The 18,438-nt window shown below is 35.4% G+C and overlaps 1 protein-coding gene across 1 annotated transcript in view; it reads right to left on the minus strand.

The window, feature by feature from the left end:
• The window catches only part of Cfap47 (cilia and flagella associated protein 47), a 307,853-nt gene that overhangs the window by 68,379 nt on the left and 221,036 nt on the right, over positions 1 to 18,438 (minus strand). Inside the window, 4 exon segments of the mRNA XM_057760135.1 lie at positions 2,320 to 2,476; positions 11,522 to 11,626; positions 14,705 to 14,816; positions 17,303 to 17,410. Coding sequence (XP_057616118.1) covers positions 2,320 to 2,476; positions 11,522 to 11,626; positions 14,705 to 14,816; positions 17,303 to 17,410 — 482 coding nt within the window.

An 18,438-nucleotide genomic window follows, 5' to 3' on the forward strand; every position in this document is an offset into this window, starting at 1 on the left:
GCATGCATGCCTATATGAAAGTATCACAAGCCCTGGAATTTGAATTAGAGACAGGTTTGAGCTGTTATGTGCGTTCTGGGAATTGAACCTGGGTGATCTGGAAGAACATCCTCTTACAGCTGAGCCATATCTCCAGCCCCAGTTTTGAATAATCCTAAGAGAGAGGTTTTACAACTGAAAACCTCTAACAGCTGTCTGCAAAACTGAGTTAAGATTCATAGGACTCTAGTGTGGGGCATACTGAGTTTTATACTTTGTTATAAACAAATCCTAGGTTCCTAGGACATTTAAATTTTTTTATGAATTTTTATGTTTCAAAATAATCATTGATGACCTACATTAGGATTTTTTTTTCTAATCCTAAAGGTATTTAGACCATTTCCTCTGTTTTCCTCTGTAGCTACTTTCTAAAATAAGCATAGAGTAATATATGCATGGCACTTTGAATCATTCATCTTCTACAGTTTGCGTTACCTAATTCTAAACTGAAAGCTCTCGATAGAGAATTATATTATTACCACAATAAAAAGCACTATAAAATTAATATTTTTTGAGGTGCTCCCATGTTCCTTTATGCCTTCATCTGTCACGATACTCTTAAGGGAATCATACTGTTACATAAACAATAAAAGATGAACTTGAATTATTGTTGAGGTGTGGAAAAAAAGGTGCTTTGTAAGAATGGGTGGTGGTGAGACAGAGTAATGAAAGGGTGGAAATGATTAAACTATATTATAAACTGTTAATAAATTTAAAAAGAATAATAAAGTTTTCTTTTTTCTCCAAGAACATAACCAATCTTCAGGAATGAAATAAAGCAATGGCAAGTTATCTATTATGGGTAAGTCTAAAATGTTTTAGGAGTAGCCAATTTATAGAAAAATCTATGAAGTGAAATCACGCTTCATAATGTACAATTCACTAATAGGTCAAAAAGGCTTCTTCCTGACATAAATACCTGAAAAAGTTTCCCAAAATTGTATAAACAGTGGCATACAATGTTACAAGCAATGCTTTTACTAACAACTCCAACACATCATGATGAAAATTTCTTTGTCACCTGAAGCTATGAGTATGTGAAATACACAAAGAGTGAAGCTGACTTAATACAATTCTTAAGTGAGACTGGTGGAAGATGTAGTATGTTTCTAGTACAGAGATTCGGGCTTCCTTAAGTTTAATTCATGAATAGACTTCAGGGTTCTCAGAGAAAAGAAAGATTCTAAGTCCGTTCATCTACTTCAGCATTTCCTCAATCAAGTTTGCCTGCTGAGAAGTTATGCACAAAGTTCCTCAGGGCTTTGCCTTTGCATACTGAGGTTTCATTCCTACTCCTTCACTTAATGGCTCAGTGATCATAAACAAATTGGGGCTCTCTCTTTCCCTTAACTTTGTCAGGTTTAAAATTGAATTTAATGATTACTTTGGGGATTTATATTTAAGTTTCCTTTGAGGAATATACCACTTGACTGACTGCTACCTTTGTTCATAGACTTTTCCACTGGAACTGGTTTCAATTTTTTGGGACTATGCTTCTCAACTCTAATCTAATCTCTCATTATACACATAATGTCCCAAAATACTTCTAGAATTAGCCAATAAAATGTTGTAAAATCAAATTTTATGAATGCACGAAGCATAGATTCTCTTTTGAAAATTCTCAATGCATCTGGATAAATGAAAAATGCTTTCCATGATTAGCAGCTTCTACACTGCAACTTCTAGCTTGGTGTGTTTAACCTGGAATAACTGCAGAAGCCAAGAAACTAACTAGAAAGAGGCCATTGGTTGTTGTGGCATTCAGGGAAGAAAAGTCCTCAAGGGAGGAGATTTAGTAGAAAATAGGCAATATGAAAACAAGAGAGGGTGAATAACTGCGGTGGAAAAATTTAAACAGGGAGATGGGTGGAGGGGTGGGAGAGATGAGAAGAATATGTTAGAGGAATACCTATTATCTTATATTGGGTTAAACAAAGTCCCTGTGCCAAGTGTGGGATACTTCTTTATGAGTTATTGGTTTGGGAGATCCCAAAACCCCTAAACAGTATCATTAGAATTTTTATAAACTTTTGCATAATAAGAATTAAGATATTTAAAAAATATCGTAAGAACCTTATGTATTAACTAACTCATATGTGGATTTAAAAATAAGATCAAAAGACTACTTGATACATAGATTCTAGATCCACCATTTAAGAGGTGTGTTTCAGCAATCACATTTTACCTCTTATTTTTTATGCTTTCTATTTTATAAAATGTTTTTATACTGCAATGAGATAAAAAGATAGATATCCACAATATGTAAGAAAAAGAACCTACTTGTTAATATGAGATCAATGGAAACAGCTTCACGGGTAGGATTTTTGAAATGTATCATAACAGATGCCTGAAGACCAAGGATTGTGGTTATTCTTTGTGCATCTATAGGCTTGGGGAATAGGCCTACTCCAAAGAGGTGGAATTTCCATTCTTTAAACTGTTTAAAAGAAAAAGGAGTAAGATTAACATAATTGAACATATACTTGATTTTCAGGATTTATAAAACGTTTGTTTTCTCCAATGAATTTTGAACAGAGTCACATTATAACATTTTCTAACAAGAATATAAAGTACTTTGAGCATTTCCCCTGCGTACTCAGCTACCATCACCTTCCTTACTCCCCTTCCCTTTCCTCTTTATTTCTCCAGAGAGTTTTGATTTGACTTTGATATTATATGTATATATATGATTTTATTTATATGAAATCTAGAAACTACAAATAAGTGAAAACCTACAATATTTGCTATTCTGAGACAAACTGATTCCACTCAATAGTATTATTTTTAGTTGTGTCCTGAAAATAATGTATTTCATTTTTATGGCTGAAAAAAAAGTATCCATTCTTGTGCTGGCTAGTTTCATGCCAACCTGATATAAGCTGGATTCATTGGAGGGGGGGAAGATCAAATGAGAAAATGGCTCTGTAAGATGAGGTTATAGGCCAACCTACTGGGCATTTTCTTAAGTAGTGATTGTTCTGGAAGGACCCAGTCCATTATGAGTGGTACCATTTCTGGGCAGGTGGTGGTCCAGGGTTCTATAAGAAAGCAAGGAGAGCAGTTCATGAGAAGCAAATCAGAAGCCAGCACTCCTGCCTGGCCTCTGAAAGAGCTCCTGTTTCCAGGTCCCTGCCTGGTTTTTGTTCCTGTCTTGACTTCTTCCAATATGAACAATGATGTGGAAGCCTAAGTCAAATAAACCCATTTCTCCCCAAGTTGCTTGGGTCATGGTGTTTCATCAGGGTAACGGAAACCTTACCGAAAACAATTCCTGTTTTGTGACATCTAGATTGATTCCATAGCTATAGTGAATTGTGAATTGATGCAGCAATAAACATTTATGTGCAAGTATCTCTGTGATATGCTGACTTGGAGTCCTTCAGGTAAACAGCCAGGTGTGCAATATAACTGGATTATACAGAAAAACTATTTTTAGTGCTGTTAGGATCCATCATACTGATTTCCATAGTGGCGGAACTAGTTTTCGGTTTCACCAGTAGTGCATAAGGGATCCCCTTTGTTGGCACCTTGACCATCACTACTTGTTTTTTCTGTTCTTTAGTGGCTGTTATTTTGACTGGACATTTCAATAAAGTCTTAATCTTATTCTATTACAAGTACACATACACAGAGATACAGACACAACATACAACATTTGGAAGGTAAGGGAAATGATTTGATACTATGTGAAAGAGTACTGTATACATTGTTTGAAGTGGATTTTTATAAACCAACAAAGGAACCACTAATTGAAAAATCTGTTTGTGGCACAGAGAGGGGAGGAAGTTGGAGATGTCTGATGCTTGGTTAATCAGTGATTTGCAACTCGATGGAGCAAGCAAGAGATTTCTTGTGGTGATATTTTGTTAGTTATCTAACAAATAAAGTTTGCCTGAAGATCACAGTCTGCATCTAGCCACTAGTTAGCCATAGAGGGCAGGCTATGGTGGCATACACCATTAATCCCAGCTCCTTGGAGGCAGAGATAGACAGATCTGTGTGAGTCCAAGGCTATCCTGGACTACAAGAGGTTTAACCAGAGAAACAGAGCCAGGCAGAGATGGCTCACACCTTTAATCCCAGTACTTGGGAGTCACACACCTTTAATCATAGCAGCAGGGAGGTGGAGACAGGGAGACAGGTGCCTGAGCAGAGAGAAGAATATAAAGCAGCAGGAGACGGGCACTCAGGATATTTAGTCTGAGGATTTCTAGAGACAGGATCGCCCATTTGGTCTACTGATTCCTAGAGACAAATTCACCCATTTGGTCTGAGGATACAGTAGAGGTAAAAACTAGTGACTGGCTGCTCTGCTTCTCTGATTTGTCAGCATTAACCTCTATATCTGACTTTGGGTTTTAGTTATTAAGACCAATTAGAACTCATGCTACAATTGCTAACACCTGAGAAGAACTACTAAACAACATAAGCCAGAGGTGAAGTCCAGGACAAAAGCAGGACAGCCTTACTGAGTTACCAAGATTATGATCTGTACCAATGATGTTCTCAGTAGTAGCAAGTTCCTGTGGTGATTTACAGGCAGAATGGAGACATGCATTATTAGTAGATACAACAAAAAGTGGTTAAAGCAGTATTAGAAATTCAAAGTTGTGGAAGTCAAGGAAAACAGGACTTATCCACTGTTTGCAAAGTATCTGTCAAGTGTATATCGTTTCTAAGATAACCTGAAACATACCTTTATTTATATTCCTCCCTAAGTATTAAAGATCTTGAAAACTGCCTGGCAGTGGTGGTGCACGCCTTTAATCCCAGCACTCGGGAGGCAGAGACAGGCAGATCTCTGTGAGTTCGAAGCCAGCCTGGTCTACAAGAGCTAGTTCCAGGACAGGAACCAAAAAGCTACGGAGAAACCCTGTTTCAAAAAATCAAAACAAAACAAAAAACATCTTGAAAATTTACTGTTGACAACAGCTAGCTATTGTGAAACAGCAATCAAGGGTGTGGGAAAGAGTAGCAAGATGCTGCAGCATACTGACTATAGAATGAGATGTGTGTTGCAAGATGGAAGAGGCTTCACTGGTAACTTTAAGGTTTTTGACAAGCACATGAATTGGAACTTCTGTGACTATAGCAATCAGTAAGATCAATCCAAAAAACGCAAAAAAGCTAGAGAGTGAAAAAAAAAGTCTTTGGTCTGGTCTTGTGATATGGGGAGAACTTGGTATCTATGACCATGGAGGGTCATCCCTTGCTCATGTGCCACTAGCTGATGTGGTGCTGCAGATGCTCCTAGTGTTGGGAGGGCAAATGTCAAATTTGCATGTCAAGGATGGAACTACAGAAAATCTTCCTGAGTGAGGTCATCACGACCTTAAAAAAGATAAATATCACAAACACACACAAGCACACACATATACATATATATGTGTATGTTTATGTGATATATATATGTATATATATATATGTGTGTGTGTGAGTGTGTGTTTATGTATGAGTGAAAAATTATATATCACTTACACTTGGATATTAGCTGTTAAGTCAATGATAACCAGGCAACAATCTGTAGATACACAGAGTTGAGGTACAGAGAAAGGAATCAGGGGTGGAAGGATGAAGGGCAGAGATATGTTGCTTTAGGAAATGTAAATAGAATGCATAGATAGCTATGAATAAACAGGGTATAGAGGCAGACTGCTTTCATTTCCCAGCTATCTAGACATGAAATTATCACACAGAAACTATATTAATTATCACACTCTTTGGTCAACGGCTCAAGCATACTTCTAATATCTTAAATTGCTTCATCTCTATTAATCTGTGTATTTCCACTAGACTGGCTTACCGGTGATGGCAAGTTACTTCTTTGGCAGCTACATGGTGTCTTCTTGACTCCGCCTACTCTATATATTTCTGTTCGATTTTCTGCCTGCTTTGTGATATAGAATTTCCCTCTGTATGCTGTGAATGCATTTTATTGCCATTGGTTAATAAAGAAGCAGCTTTCAGCCAATGGCTTAAGAGAATATAGCCATACTGGAAAAGATACTTAGAGGGAGTTGGTGGAATCACAGAGACTCAATATAGCCACTGGAGGAGTAAGACGCCAGCCACGAGCAGGAACATTGCCAGCAAACACAAGTCTTGTGGTTAATTATAGAATAGTAGAAATGCATTAATTTAAGATAGAAGAGCTAGCTAGCAATATGCCTAAGTGATTGGCCCAGCAGTGTTACAATTAATACAATTTCTTTGTGATTATTTTGGGTCTGAGTGGCCAGAAAACGAACAAGCAGTCTCTGACTACAGCTTTGCTCTGTTAAGCTATTGGCTGAAACAACTTTATTCATTATCTAATGGTAATAAAACATATTGCAGCATACAGAGGGGAATCCCACATTATCTCCCCTTTTCTGTCTAATTAATAAGGAAGGTTTTAACTTTAACATAGTAAAATTACAGATAAGAAAACAGGTATCAAGCAAGAATTACAATTATAAAATTTAATCATCTATCTTATCTTTGTGAATCTAAAGTTTTATATTTAATTTATCCATTATCATAACTAAGGAAAACCATAACTATTTGTCGTCAACTCTTCAAAGACCCCAGAAGGGTATAATAATACCTAAGTAAACAGGAAGTGAATTATAAGCAACTTCCAAAGTTCTAGAATTGACAGAGACATCTTGCTGCCTGTACAGTCACCAAAGTTCTTCTGCAATGTTGGGGCATCCATCTTCAGCCTACAGGTCCATAGTATCTGGCATACTTTTCCCGGGAAATTTGAAAAGCTGTTTCACCTATCTTGGCAGTTCGTCAGTCACTTTCTTCTGTATCCTGCAGAATGTCTGGCAGTTTCTTCTGTGAAGCTGGAACCCTGAAAAACCATCCCATCTGTTGGAATGTTCAGCAGTCACTTTTCTGTGGGTCCTGCATGTCCAGGTCATACGGTATACCATCAAGCAGTCCAGGCAAGAGTAGTTTCTTGCCCAAATGTCTAGCCTTGTTACATTGAAGGTAGATTCCATAATGAGTCTCTTTAATTCCCATCAACCTCTCTGAAGTAATTGGTGCTGCCAGAAGCAGATATGTCTCACTGTTGAGAAAAGTCTAAGTTCTTAAAACATTTTAAAAGCCATATTCTGTAGGTCTTTGAAGTGTTGAAGTTTATCTAACTGAAATATATCTCTATTTATCTAGAAAATCTAACTAACATGACTATAAGTTTGACTATTATAAATGATACCTATTAATTTGTAATTTTAAATTATATATTACATTTTAAATGAGCTGTTTAAACATAATGCCTTAGAGAAGAACAGAAATACATATAACAAAATTTACATTAAATTTGTATCAATAGACCAAGTTCCATACCAATGCAAAATATTCATTTTTATATTATATCTTCCTTATTTTTTAAACAAAGAGACTGACTATGACCATTAACTATTTATACATAACCTCTTTTAAATGAAAACATACATTTATAAAGAATAATTTTGGGAATTTGGGCATATTTTTCTCCAAACTGCTTCCTGCTGTTTGTTGGGTGAAGTATTGTTAGGGTCTATAAAGTCCTTTCAAGGGGTCTTGTTTCATTAAACTACATTAGCCTGGAAGAAATGCACAGGTTCTCATCTTCTGCAGAAACAAGCAGAACCTCTTTTCCAGAGTAATTTATCCTTAGACTCAATTTTGCTAATACATAATCAGTAAGTCTTCTCTTAAAGGAGTTATGCCTCTGCTCGCTGCCAGCAAACAGAGTCCACCGGAGAAAATGCTGCTACTAAGAAGCTGTGCTTAACTCTGTTGTTTTGTATCTAGAAATACTTTTCAAGTGCTCTGAATTTTTACATGTATGTAGTTGCCCCATGCTGAGTGTCATTTTGTAGGTGGAGACTGCACATCCATTTCCCGGCCACCTAGGCCCAAATAATCAATCACACAGAAACTATATTAATTAGAATACTGCTTGACCAATGACTTTAGCGCATTCCTAGCTAGTGGTTACATCTTAAATTAACCCATTTCTATCAATGTATCACCACTAGGCCTACCAGTAAGGTTCCTAAGGTTCTGCCATGTCCTTCTATTTGGCAGCTACGTGGTGTCTCCTTGATGCTGCCTACTCTATATATCTCTGTTCAGATTTCCCGCCTGGCTATACTCAGCTAAGCCACTGACTGGACAGTTTTATTCATTAACCAATAAAACCAACACATATACAGAAGGACAACCTACATCAATGGGGATGATGGAATGAGGAAATAAAGTGAAGATGGAGGTAATGAGGGGAGAGATAGCTAAAATTAATGTGCATTGGAGTTCTATGAGACCGATGAATTAGAATATTCCTAAATTATATACATATATAAATGCCATCTAAATGAAACTGTCAAAAATTGTAGAGACAGAGCCCCAATGGCCATTTCTTATTAACAAAAAAAGCATCTATCAGGATGCTGCCAAGACTATATATTGTTCCCCACAAACTGATGACAAATCCTACATAACTCACTGAATATAGAAAAGCTGAGTTGTTGCCTACATAGAGCTTTCATCCCTATGTACCAGTGTTTTGCCTGAAGTAAGGTACTCTGTAAGATACCAAAAGAAAAATGTAAACTGTAACTTAACCACAAACCTTTTGACTTACAATAGTGCCCTGTCTATAAGATATACTATCATTCTAAACAAACAAACAAACAAACAAACAAGAAACAAACATCCAAAAAAGTAGAAATAAAATGACTCCTAATGACATTCTGATATACTAATAGATTAGTGCCTTGCTTAGCTATTGTGAGAGAAGCATCCTCCTGCAGCAGGTGAGAATAAATATAGAGACATATAGTCAGACAATATGCAAGGAATAAAAAAAGATCTTGAAAGATACAGACTTAAATGGGATGTCTCCATCAAATCCCTCCCAACAGAGGTCAGGGAACTATGAAGAAGATAAGACAAAAACGTTCATAAGAGCCAGAGAGGATAGAGGACACCAAAAGCAAGACCCTCTAAATCAACAGGAGAGGTGCACATATGAACTCAGAAAAAATGAGACAGCATGTACAGGGCCTATACAGATCTTCACAGATGAAAAGTGAAATTGACCCAAGCCGTAAACTAGAAGACATCTTCAATGTATAGACACTTGCAAATGAAAATTTAGTTTTATCCAAGGGGTTCTTCTTGGGTATGGTTCATGCTTAACAGTAGATGGCCAACAGATGGACTTAATGATATTTTTGGAGGTTTCATGTCTTATAATGTGCTTTTATTTTTTTAAATTTATCTATTTTTCTCATCTATCAATCTATCTATCTATCTATCTATCTATCTATCTATCTATCCATCTATCTATCTATCTATCTGTAGTATATATCTATTTCTTGTTTCTTTTATGGGGGAACTCTTCTTTTTGATTGTATATTCCGTCTATTCTTACGTACTAGTTTCATCTTATTTTATTTTAAATTTTTATTCTCTCTTAGAAATCTGTTTATTTTGTAATGAAAGACAGAAAGGGGATAGATCCAGATGGAAGGTAAGGAGATACTTGGAAGACTAGAAAGAGGAGAAACCATAATCAGTATACATAGTATTTGAGAGAAAAAAAAAACAATTTTCAATAAAAGAAAAAAAATCTTTGTGTTCATTGCTGATATTACAAATAAAAAGTGGTCATTCAAAAAACAATAAGTAAATGTCCTACTTATTCATCTCACAAATTATATTAATGTTTCCAAAATTAAAATTCCAACAAAAAGAAGAAAAATTGGTTTACAGTTAATTCAAGATAGTATAAGTGCTAATAGAAAATCTATAAAACAATTTTCTCTTAATGGACGCGCTTAAATGCAAGTTATATCTGTATACTGTGTCTTTAAAATATATTTTTTTCATATACTTTTTTAATGCTTCTTCTAGTATCGCATCTGTTTGGAGGTACAAAGGATGAGATTTAGGGCCTAATCCATGCTTAGAAAGCACACTGCCCCGATCTACATCTTCAACCTGTTTTATGAGACACAGTCTCACTATGTAGCCTAAGCAGGCCTTGTACTTGCTATCTCCAATTTTATCTGTATTCAAAAATGATTGTTTTAATATAATCTTCAGGTGTCATTTAAGTTCCTTGTCTTTTTATGTCTGAAGTTGATTTTACATGATTGATTGAAAAAGAAGATCTGACTGTTCTAAATCATTGGGATTTAGCCAATCCCTCCAAAGAAGGTAATATTTCATATTTCCTCAGGTGACGTGCATAATAAACCATATCTTGTCTTTAATGAACACATATCTAATAGTTGTCCTAGCATAGTTTAAAATATGCCCCTGATTCAGGGAGTGAAATTCATAAATTAGTAGTCTTCAAGGACAGATTCACCCTGGGATTTTAGTAATTATGTATTTTTTAAAAAGTTTTTGCTATCTGATCTTTAGAGGAAATGAGTTATAAAATAAATAATAAAATAAATGAGGAACACTGTTAGAAAACAAATATAAAACATTTGAAAACCGAGAAACAGATTTTATAACAAAGAGCAAAGGAAAGTTTAATTACCGTAATTTCTGTTTACAATTGTTGCCCTTCTTCTGTGATGTGACTATGTAAATTTTCTTACAGGTTCTAGTAGCATAATAAATTCAAGATATTTAAGGCTGGTATTAGAATCTTGGGATTCTGCCAATTATAGTGCAAGTGAGAGTTTTAAGACACAAGGTGTTCATAAGAATGTAAACCAGAAGCAAATGACAGCTAATTAACCATAGCCATTTCTCTCAGTACAGGCTACATTTTGGAAATAGTTAAGATTTGTCTGACTAGTACTGACGTTAGGTAATTTTAGATTATTTAGCTACTCTGTTTTGCATGTCAGGTCATGTAAATATAATCAATCAAAAATTCAGAAAAAATAAAAATCTTTATAACATTTTCCATAAAGGTGAAGAGTTATTTCAAATATTTAGACTTCAAAATAAAATTTAAAGCTTATTTTAAAGTGAATTCTTTATATCCTTGGGAACACATAATATCTACTGTTCATACAAAAGTTCATTATTAAAGTTTTATGAACTAACTGATTTTACTTGCAAATGATGTCAACTTAATGAATTTGATATAAAGATGTGAATCATTTGGGGATTAAAAAGGGCAAAAAAGGCACGAAGTTAAAGAGAAACATTGGAAAGGTGAGAATGTCTGGACTTAGTAGTAGTCAGAGGGATTGAAATAAAGACCATTGTTCAGCTGATTTAGGAAGTGTTTAAGATGAGCATGTTCTTGTTTCACTTTATCTTATACTTAAGAAAGAACAAATTGCTCAGTTTCTAGGCTTAAAGACAACAACATATCTTATTTAGCTGTTTACAGATCAGTAGGCTATACTACCATATTTTAAAACATTTACTTAATGTTTTGCAATGAAAATGTTTTAATTGCAAAAGTTATTAACTGCATGGACAGCACTTATCTATGTAGATTCCACTTCATCTGAGAACATACTGATCATACCTGAGTGCAATAGAAGTTAATACAAGTTTCATGACCATCTCGCCCCAGTCCAGATGGATGAAAGTAAACAGATATCTCTGTGGTAGAGTGAGGTAGTAGGACCAACTGCGAGAATTAGAAAAAAAAAAAAAAACACAAGGAAAACAAGAATTAATATATTTTTTTGATGTGAAATTTTTGTGAGATAGGTGTATGAAAAGCTGATCCTTGTATGATAAATGTGAGGAGTTGCACACATTATCTGCTTTTGTATAACCACTATTGAAATACTGATTACAGGGGATGTGATGAACACTATTTGTCATGTTAGTTCTCAGGCCATAGGTTTTCTTCAGACAATGACCATGCAAGACTTACTCACTGTGCAACAACATTAAAAAAATAATTATAAGTGCTTATTTAAGCTTCCTAATTATGTACATATGTACTTTACTTAGAAATCTATAGCTTTTTAATATTCTATGGAACAGGCCAAATTACTATAAGAACCTAACTCGTAAATTTGTCAATGTCAAAAGAAATGAATATCATTTGTTTTAAACATCAGTGCTAAGTCAAGTTCTTTTCATACCATTTTTTTTTCACTTCATCTTGTTATATACATATTCATGGTACTAGTTGGTGGTCTGTAGTATGAGTTTCAGATTTCTTTTTAGCAATAGTAAAATGAGACAATGATTACATCAAAATACACTTGAGTATTATATGATCAAAGTACTATGCTGAGAATATTACAATATTTAATACCAATGGATACAGAATAGCTGATAGAGTCATAATGCTAGAAAAAATAATTGTAAAGTAAATATTTTCACAAATTATCTTCAAACACAACAAAGAAAAATTAAAATCCAATAGAAACAGTTAATCCTTGTAACATAAAGCATTTGGTGTTCAATAGTCATTAAACACAAAAACAAATTTAATACACATTATTTTTAAATAAAAGATGCAAATGATATGGCAAAAGAGTAACAAAAGTTATCAACCCAGTAGATGACTCTAGCACTTGTCACGTTGCCAAAAGAGTAATCAGCACAGTTAGGTAAACTTTTAAATTCACATGGATTCAAGATGATTGTGGAAGTTTATAGGCTACTAAAATATAATCTTATCAAGCATTTACATTGAAATGATATGAAGAAATAGAATGGAGAGACAAGAAAAATACAAAGCTTATGTGCAGATTGTTAATTTTTGAAGCAAAGGTTAAAGTTAAATGTATAGGACTGCTGATTATATTGTTTTAAATTCTCTTTTATATTTGAAAATGTAATAAACAGCAACCACTTTGGAAATCAGTGTGGCGGTTTCTCAGGAAATTGGGAATCAGCCTACCTCAGGATCCAGCAATACCACTCTTGGGAATATACCCTAGAGATGCCTAATCACACTACAAAAGCATTTGTTCAACTATGTTCATAGCAGCATTATTTGTAATAGCCAGAACCTGGAAACAACCTAGGTGCCCCTCAATAGAAGAACCGATAAAGTGTGGCACATATACACTTTAGAGTTCTACTCAGTGGTAAAAAAACAATGACATCTTGAATTGTGCACGCAAATGGATGAAAATAGAAAACATTATCCTGAGTGAGATAACCCAGACCGAAAGAGATGAATATGGTATGTACTCACTCATTAGTGGACTCTAGCCATAAACAAGGGACATTAAGCCAATAGTTCACAAGCCTAGAGAAGCCAAATAACAAGGTAAACCCAAGGAAAATCATATATAGATTCTTTTGGAAATTGGAAGCAAACAAGACTGCTAGGCAAAAGTTGGGAACATGGGCGTGGGTGGTAGGGGTGAGGGTGGGGTTGGGGGAAGAGGTGAGGGGGAGAGGAAAGGTAGAAGGGAAAGACTGGGGAGAGTTTGGGGGAATGGGAGAATGGAGATGGAGGAAGGGCAGATATGGGAGCAGGGTAGAAGATATCTACATTAAGGGAGCCATTTTAGTATTGGCAAGAGACTTGGCTCTAGAGGGGATCCCAGGTGTCCATGGGGATGTTCCCAGATAGGTCCTTGGGCAGCAGAGCAGAAGGTGCCTGAACTGGCCTTGCCCCACTATTACACTGACGATTATCTCGAATATCACCATAGAATCTTCGTCCGGCAACAGATGGAGATAGAGACAGAGACCCTCATCAGAGCAAGGACTGAGCTCCCAAGGTCCAGTTGAAGGGCAGGAGGAGGGAGAAGACGAGCAAGGAAGTCAGGACCATGAGGGGTTGGTACACCCACTGAGGCAGTGTGCCTTCTCTAATTGGAGCTCACCAAATACAGCTGGACCAGGACTGAAGGAGAATGTGATCAAACCGGACTCTCTGTGGCTGACAATGGGGGCTGACTGAGAAGCCATTGATAAAGGCACTAGGACTTGTTTTTACTGCATGTACTGGCTTTTTGGTACCCTAGTCTTTTGGATGCACAGCTTTCTAGGTCTGGATGTAGGGGGGAGGGTCTTGGACTTCCCAAAGGGCATGATTCCCTGCCCTCTCTCAAGGGGGGGGGGAGTGAGTGGCTTAAAGTAGGTGACTAGAGATTTACCCACACACTAGTGCCTGTCTTAAATTATCATTTCCAAGTTTACTTGAATGAATATGGTATCAAATTAACTACAAGGAATTGGTGTCCTATGGTTTAGAAATATAGAAATTTATGTTAAAACATCTTCTCTTGTTTTATAACTTAGTAAAAATATAAAAATGGTTTTGACTGCATAACTTGGTTATATTCTTCATGACCCCAAAATGAACAATGATGTCACCAGATGATGAGTAAGAACTGTGTAAGAATCTGAAAATGTAAAAAGTGACAAGGCCAGATACTCACAAAGGATTAGAAACACTTATCCTCAGGGTTCTGTTAACAGATAATGATTGTTAAGATAAAATCATACTACACAGAATCTATTACAAAATCTGATTAATAAAACGGTCACAAATAAAATATAACTAGTATAGTGAGCATAATTCAGTATATACCATTTCAATATTACAACAAAATGAGACTGTCTAATAACAGACTGCAATATATGAGACTAGAGTATCCCTTTTTAAACTTCAAAAATTTAAATTATTATTAATGATCCTAATGATAATATTGTACTAGAATATTAAAATTATAAGTAGGAAATGCAGTTGTAGTGATCAGTTTCATGGATTTCTGAATGTACTTACTGGCATTTTTCTGTTAATGTCCGTGACAAAATTTTCAGGATTACTATTCTTCATCTTCAATTCTAATGTTTCATGTGTAGGATTATATAAAGGAAGGGTCTGAACGATCTTCCTGGGAGAAAAATCAAAAGTAGCAAATTTATTGGTATTTACAAACTTATCAGTGATAACTTCATAAACTTTTTCATTATCAACTAAATTGATATACCTTACAAGTTATGTTATTGCATATTTTCATACATTTATGGGAAACAGTGTCAACAATGCTACCCCCAGAAAGCGTACAAACTCATGGAAACTGAACAGTCAACTACTGAACCACACCTGGATCAAGGAAGAAATTAAGAAAGAAATTAGAGTCTTTCTTGAATTCAATGAAAATAAAGACTCAACATACTTAAACCTATGGGACACTATGAAAACAGTGCTAAGAGGAAAGTTCATAGCACTAAGCGCCCACTTAAAGAAAACAGAGAAAGCATACATTGGGGACTTAACAGCACACCTGAAAACTCTAGAAAAAAAAGAAGCAGACTCACCTAGGAGGAATAGAAGACTGGAAATAATCAAACTGAGGGCTGAAATCAACAAAATAGAAACACAGAAAACAATCCAAAGAATCAATGAAACAAAAAGCTGGTTCTTGGAGAAAATTAACAAGATTGATAAACCCCTATCCAAACTAATCATACGGTTTCTAGCCATAAATAAAGGACATTGAGCCTATAATTCGTGATCCTAGAGAAGCTAAATAAGAAGGTGAACCCAAAGAAAAACATACAGTCATCCTCCTGGATATTAACCTTCATCAGGCGATGAAAGGAGACAGAGACAGTAACCCACATTGGAGCAAAGGACTGAAATCCCAAGGTCCAAATCAGGAGCAGAAAGAGAGAGAGCACGAGCAAGGAACTCAGGACCGCAAGGGGTGCACCCACATACTGAAACAATGGGGATGTTCTATTGGGAACTCACCAAGGCCAGCTGTACTGGGTCTAAAAATGCATGGGATAAAACCGGACTCGCTGAACATAGCGGACAATGAGGACTGCTGAGAAGTCAAGAACAATGGCACTGGATTTTGATCCTAGTGCACATACTGGCTTTGTGGGAGCCTAGACAGTTTGGATGCTCACCTTACTAGACCTGGAAGGAGGTGGGAAGTCCTTGGACTTCCCACAGGGCAGGGAACCCTGACTGCTCTTTGGGCTGATGAGGGAGGGGGACTTAATTGGGGGAGGGGGAGGGAAATGGGAGGCGATGGTGGGGAGGAGGCAGAAATCTTTAATAATTAAATAAAAAAAAACATGAGCACCTGATGTTGATTCCCCACTGTATTGTGTCTGTCATACCATTCCTGAAGAAGCAGAGGTAGGAGGATTCCTGGATTCCTGGAGCTCATTAGATGGCAAGCCTAGCTGAACCAGTGAGTGCCAGGTTGAGTTAGAAACACTATTTGAAAACATATGGTGGAGATAGATACTGCAGGTTGATATCTGGTCTGTACATGCAAAAATGTGTGCTTGAATAAATATGTATATACACATTCACCAAATATACTGACATATACACATATATACATACATACACACACAAAGAAAAAATGTGAGGATATTTTTTTAATTGTTACAATATATGAAAATATGGCACTGTACCTTACATATACAATATTATTTTTTATTTTTAATTTAATATAAAATGGAATAAGACCAGACTACAAAAAAATAAGCAAATGAGCAAAAATTTAACTTATCTTGCTTTATAAGGCATACAAAGTTGTAAGAATTAAGCTCTATATTTCTTTGCAAGACCAAGGAGTGCAGCACTGAGCATGCTGTCACTTTTGCCCTTAGAATTTCTTTACATATCCTGCTTTCTTCATTATTCTGATTACTCTGTTATAATTTTCATAGTGAATTATTTGTAGTGGTATTTGGGCCTAATATTTAGCAATGTTTAACATACTTTTTATGTGCTGAGGAAGAGCTATTAGTAAAAGGTGCTTATTTACCCATTAGACTATATAAAGGTAATTCTAGTTTATTTTAGTTTACCAGAATCAAATTTGTCAGACATAGAATAGGATCTTAACGATCTGAGTGTGAGTGTGGTACATCAAGGGAACACAGTGTTAACCAAGGGGCCTGATGTTCACAGTTCCTCATGGCATACCCTCTGCTTTGAGCAAACAATCCTTCTACCAGTTTTTATTTAATCCTGAACTTAACTTGTTCCCAGGCTTAAGCCATATATGTACAACAACACTTCACTCCCCCTAATATATACTAGGAATGAACTAAGTACAGTGAGCTACACTCCCCATTAGATGCCACCGACTATTTCTTCTTTACATTATAAAGGGAACACCCCTTTCCGTTTTATTTTGGATGCCTGAATACAGGAGCTTACCCTGTACTGCAATAGTCCCTTTCCCTCCTTTGAAAGCATCTTTTGTACAGAACTCTTACCTACACCATGATCTGTTTCTCTTGACAGGTTTTCCCATTATAAGTATATTCATTCTGTAGTTTAAAAGGGTAAATGCCGTACAAAAGAGTTTTTCCCTTTTTTATAACAAAATTATTACATAGAACTTACTTTCCAAGATCACACTGCATTTCTGGTATTTCCTTTGTTTTGGGACTATCAGTTGTCAATTTTAGTAAATACCAGAACTCTTCACCCATTTCAGGCTGGAAAATAATGCTGTTGTAGAGAAATTTTGAGAATTTTGTCAATCATTCTTGTTTGTATAATAAACATGGAAAAGTAAAACATAAAATGGTGGTATTATCTGGTTTCAAATGTAGTATTTAATCACTAATGTGCTATATATTCCAGTCTTATAATTAATGTATTTGTGATTTTTCAATTTTTGGTGGAAAGATTACTTTATTAAAGGAAAGAAATATTGTTATTAATACAGATTTAATGAATGTTTGTTGAATTAATGGAAACTGATTACATGAGTATTTTAAATATCAATGTTAGAAAAGATCATGGTCTATATCTGTAGTTATATCAAATTTATTGTATTATATGCACACATTCATGTGAAGCCTATAATAAATATGCAGTTTTAAAGAACATCTTTAAAAACAGAATGTGTTCCCCCTTCTGAAGATAGAGTTTGCTAAAGTGTAATATATCAATGTGTTGATATCTCAGTTTTATTGTATTTTTTGTATAATTTCAATCAAGTCATTTAACTTTTTATGTTAAAATTTCGTTATTTATAAAACGGGATGGATCAGCCAGCCTTGCCTTACTCTCTCTATGAGAATTTTATGTACCTAAAATATATACCAAGATGATAATAATAGAGTAAGCAGGTAACAAATACAAGCCCAGAATATGCCTTATACATACAAAAAAAACCCAAAATGAAGTTTCAATTGGTACTTGTAAATCCTAGAGTCACATTAGTGAGATGAGAGAAGCCCTCATTTCTAACGACTATCTATTACAAGTCTTTAAAAAATAACAACCTGCTCTCATCTTCTTTTATACCATTCTGCTCTTTCCCCTCTTGTTCAACTTTTTAATTTTTTAATGTTTTGAGACAGTATCTCTAGACCAGGTTCAAGATGGTCTAGAACTCACTTTGTAGTCTGGGTTTGCCTCATACTCAAAGGTCTCCCTGTCTCCTGAGTGGTGGGATTATAAATATGAGCCACCATGCTAAGGTAATGAACTATTCTTTTCTTGATTTATACTATTATGTATTTTATCCT

Source organism: Chionomys nivalis, chromosome X (assembly GCF_950005125.1).
Source record: "Chionomys nivalis chromosome X, mChiNiv1.1, whole genome shotgun sequence".
Lineage (NCBI taxonomy): Eukaryota > Metazoa > Chordata > Mammalia > Rodentia > Cricetidae > Chionomys > Chionomys nivalis.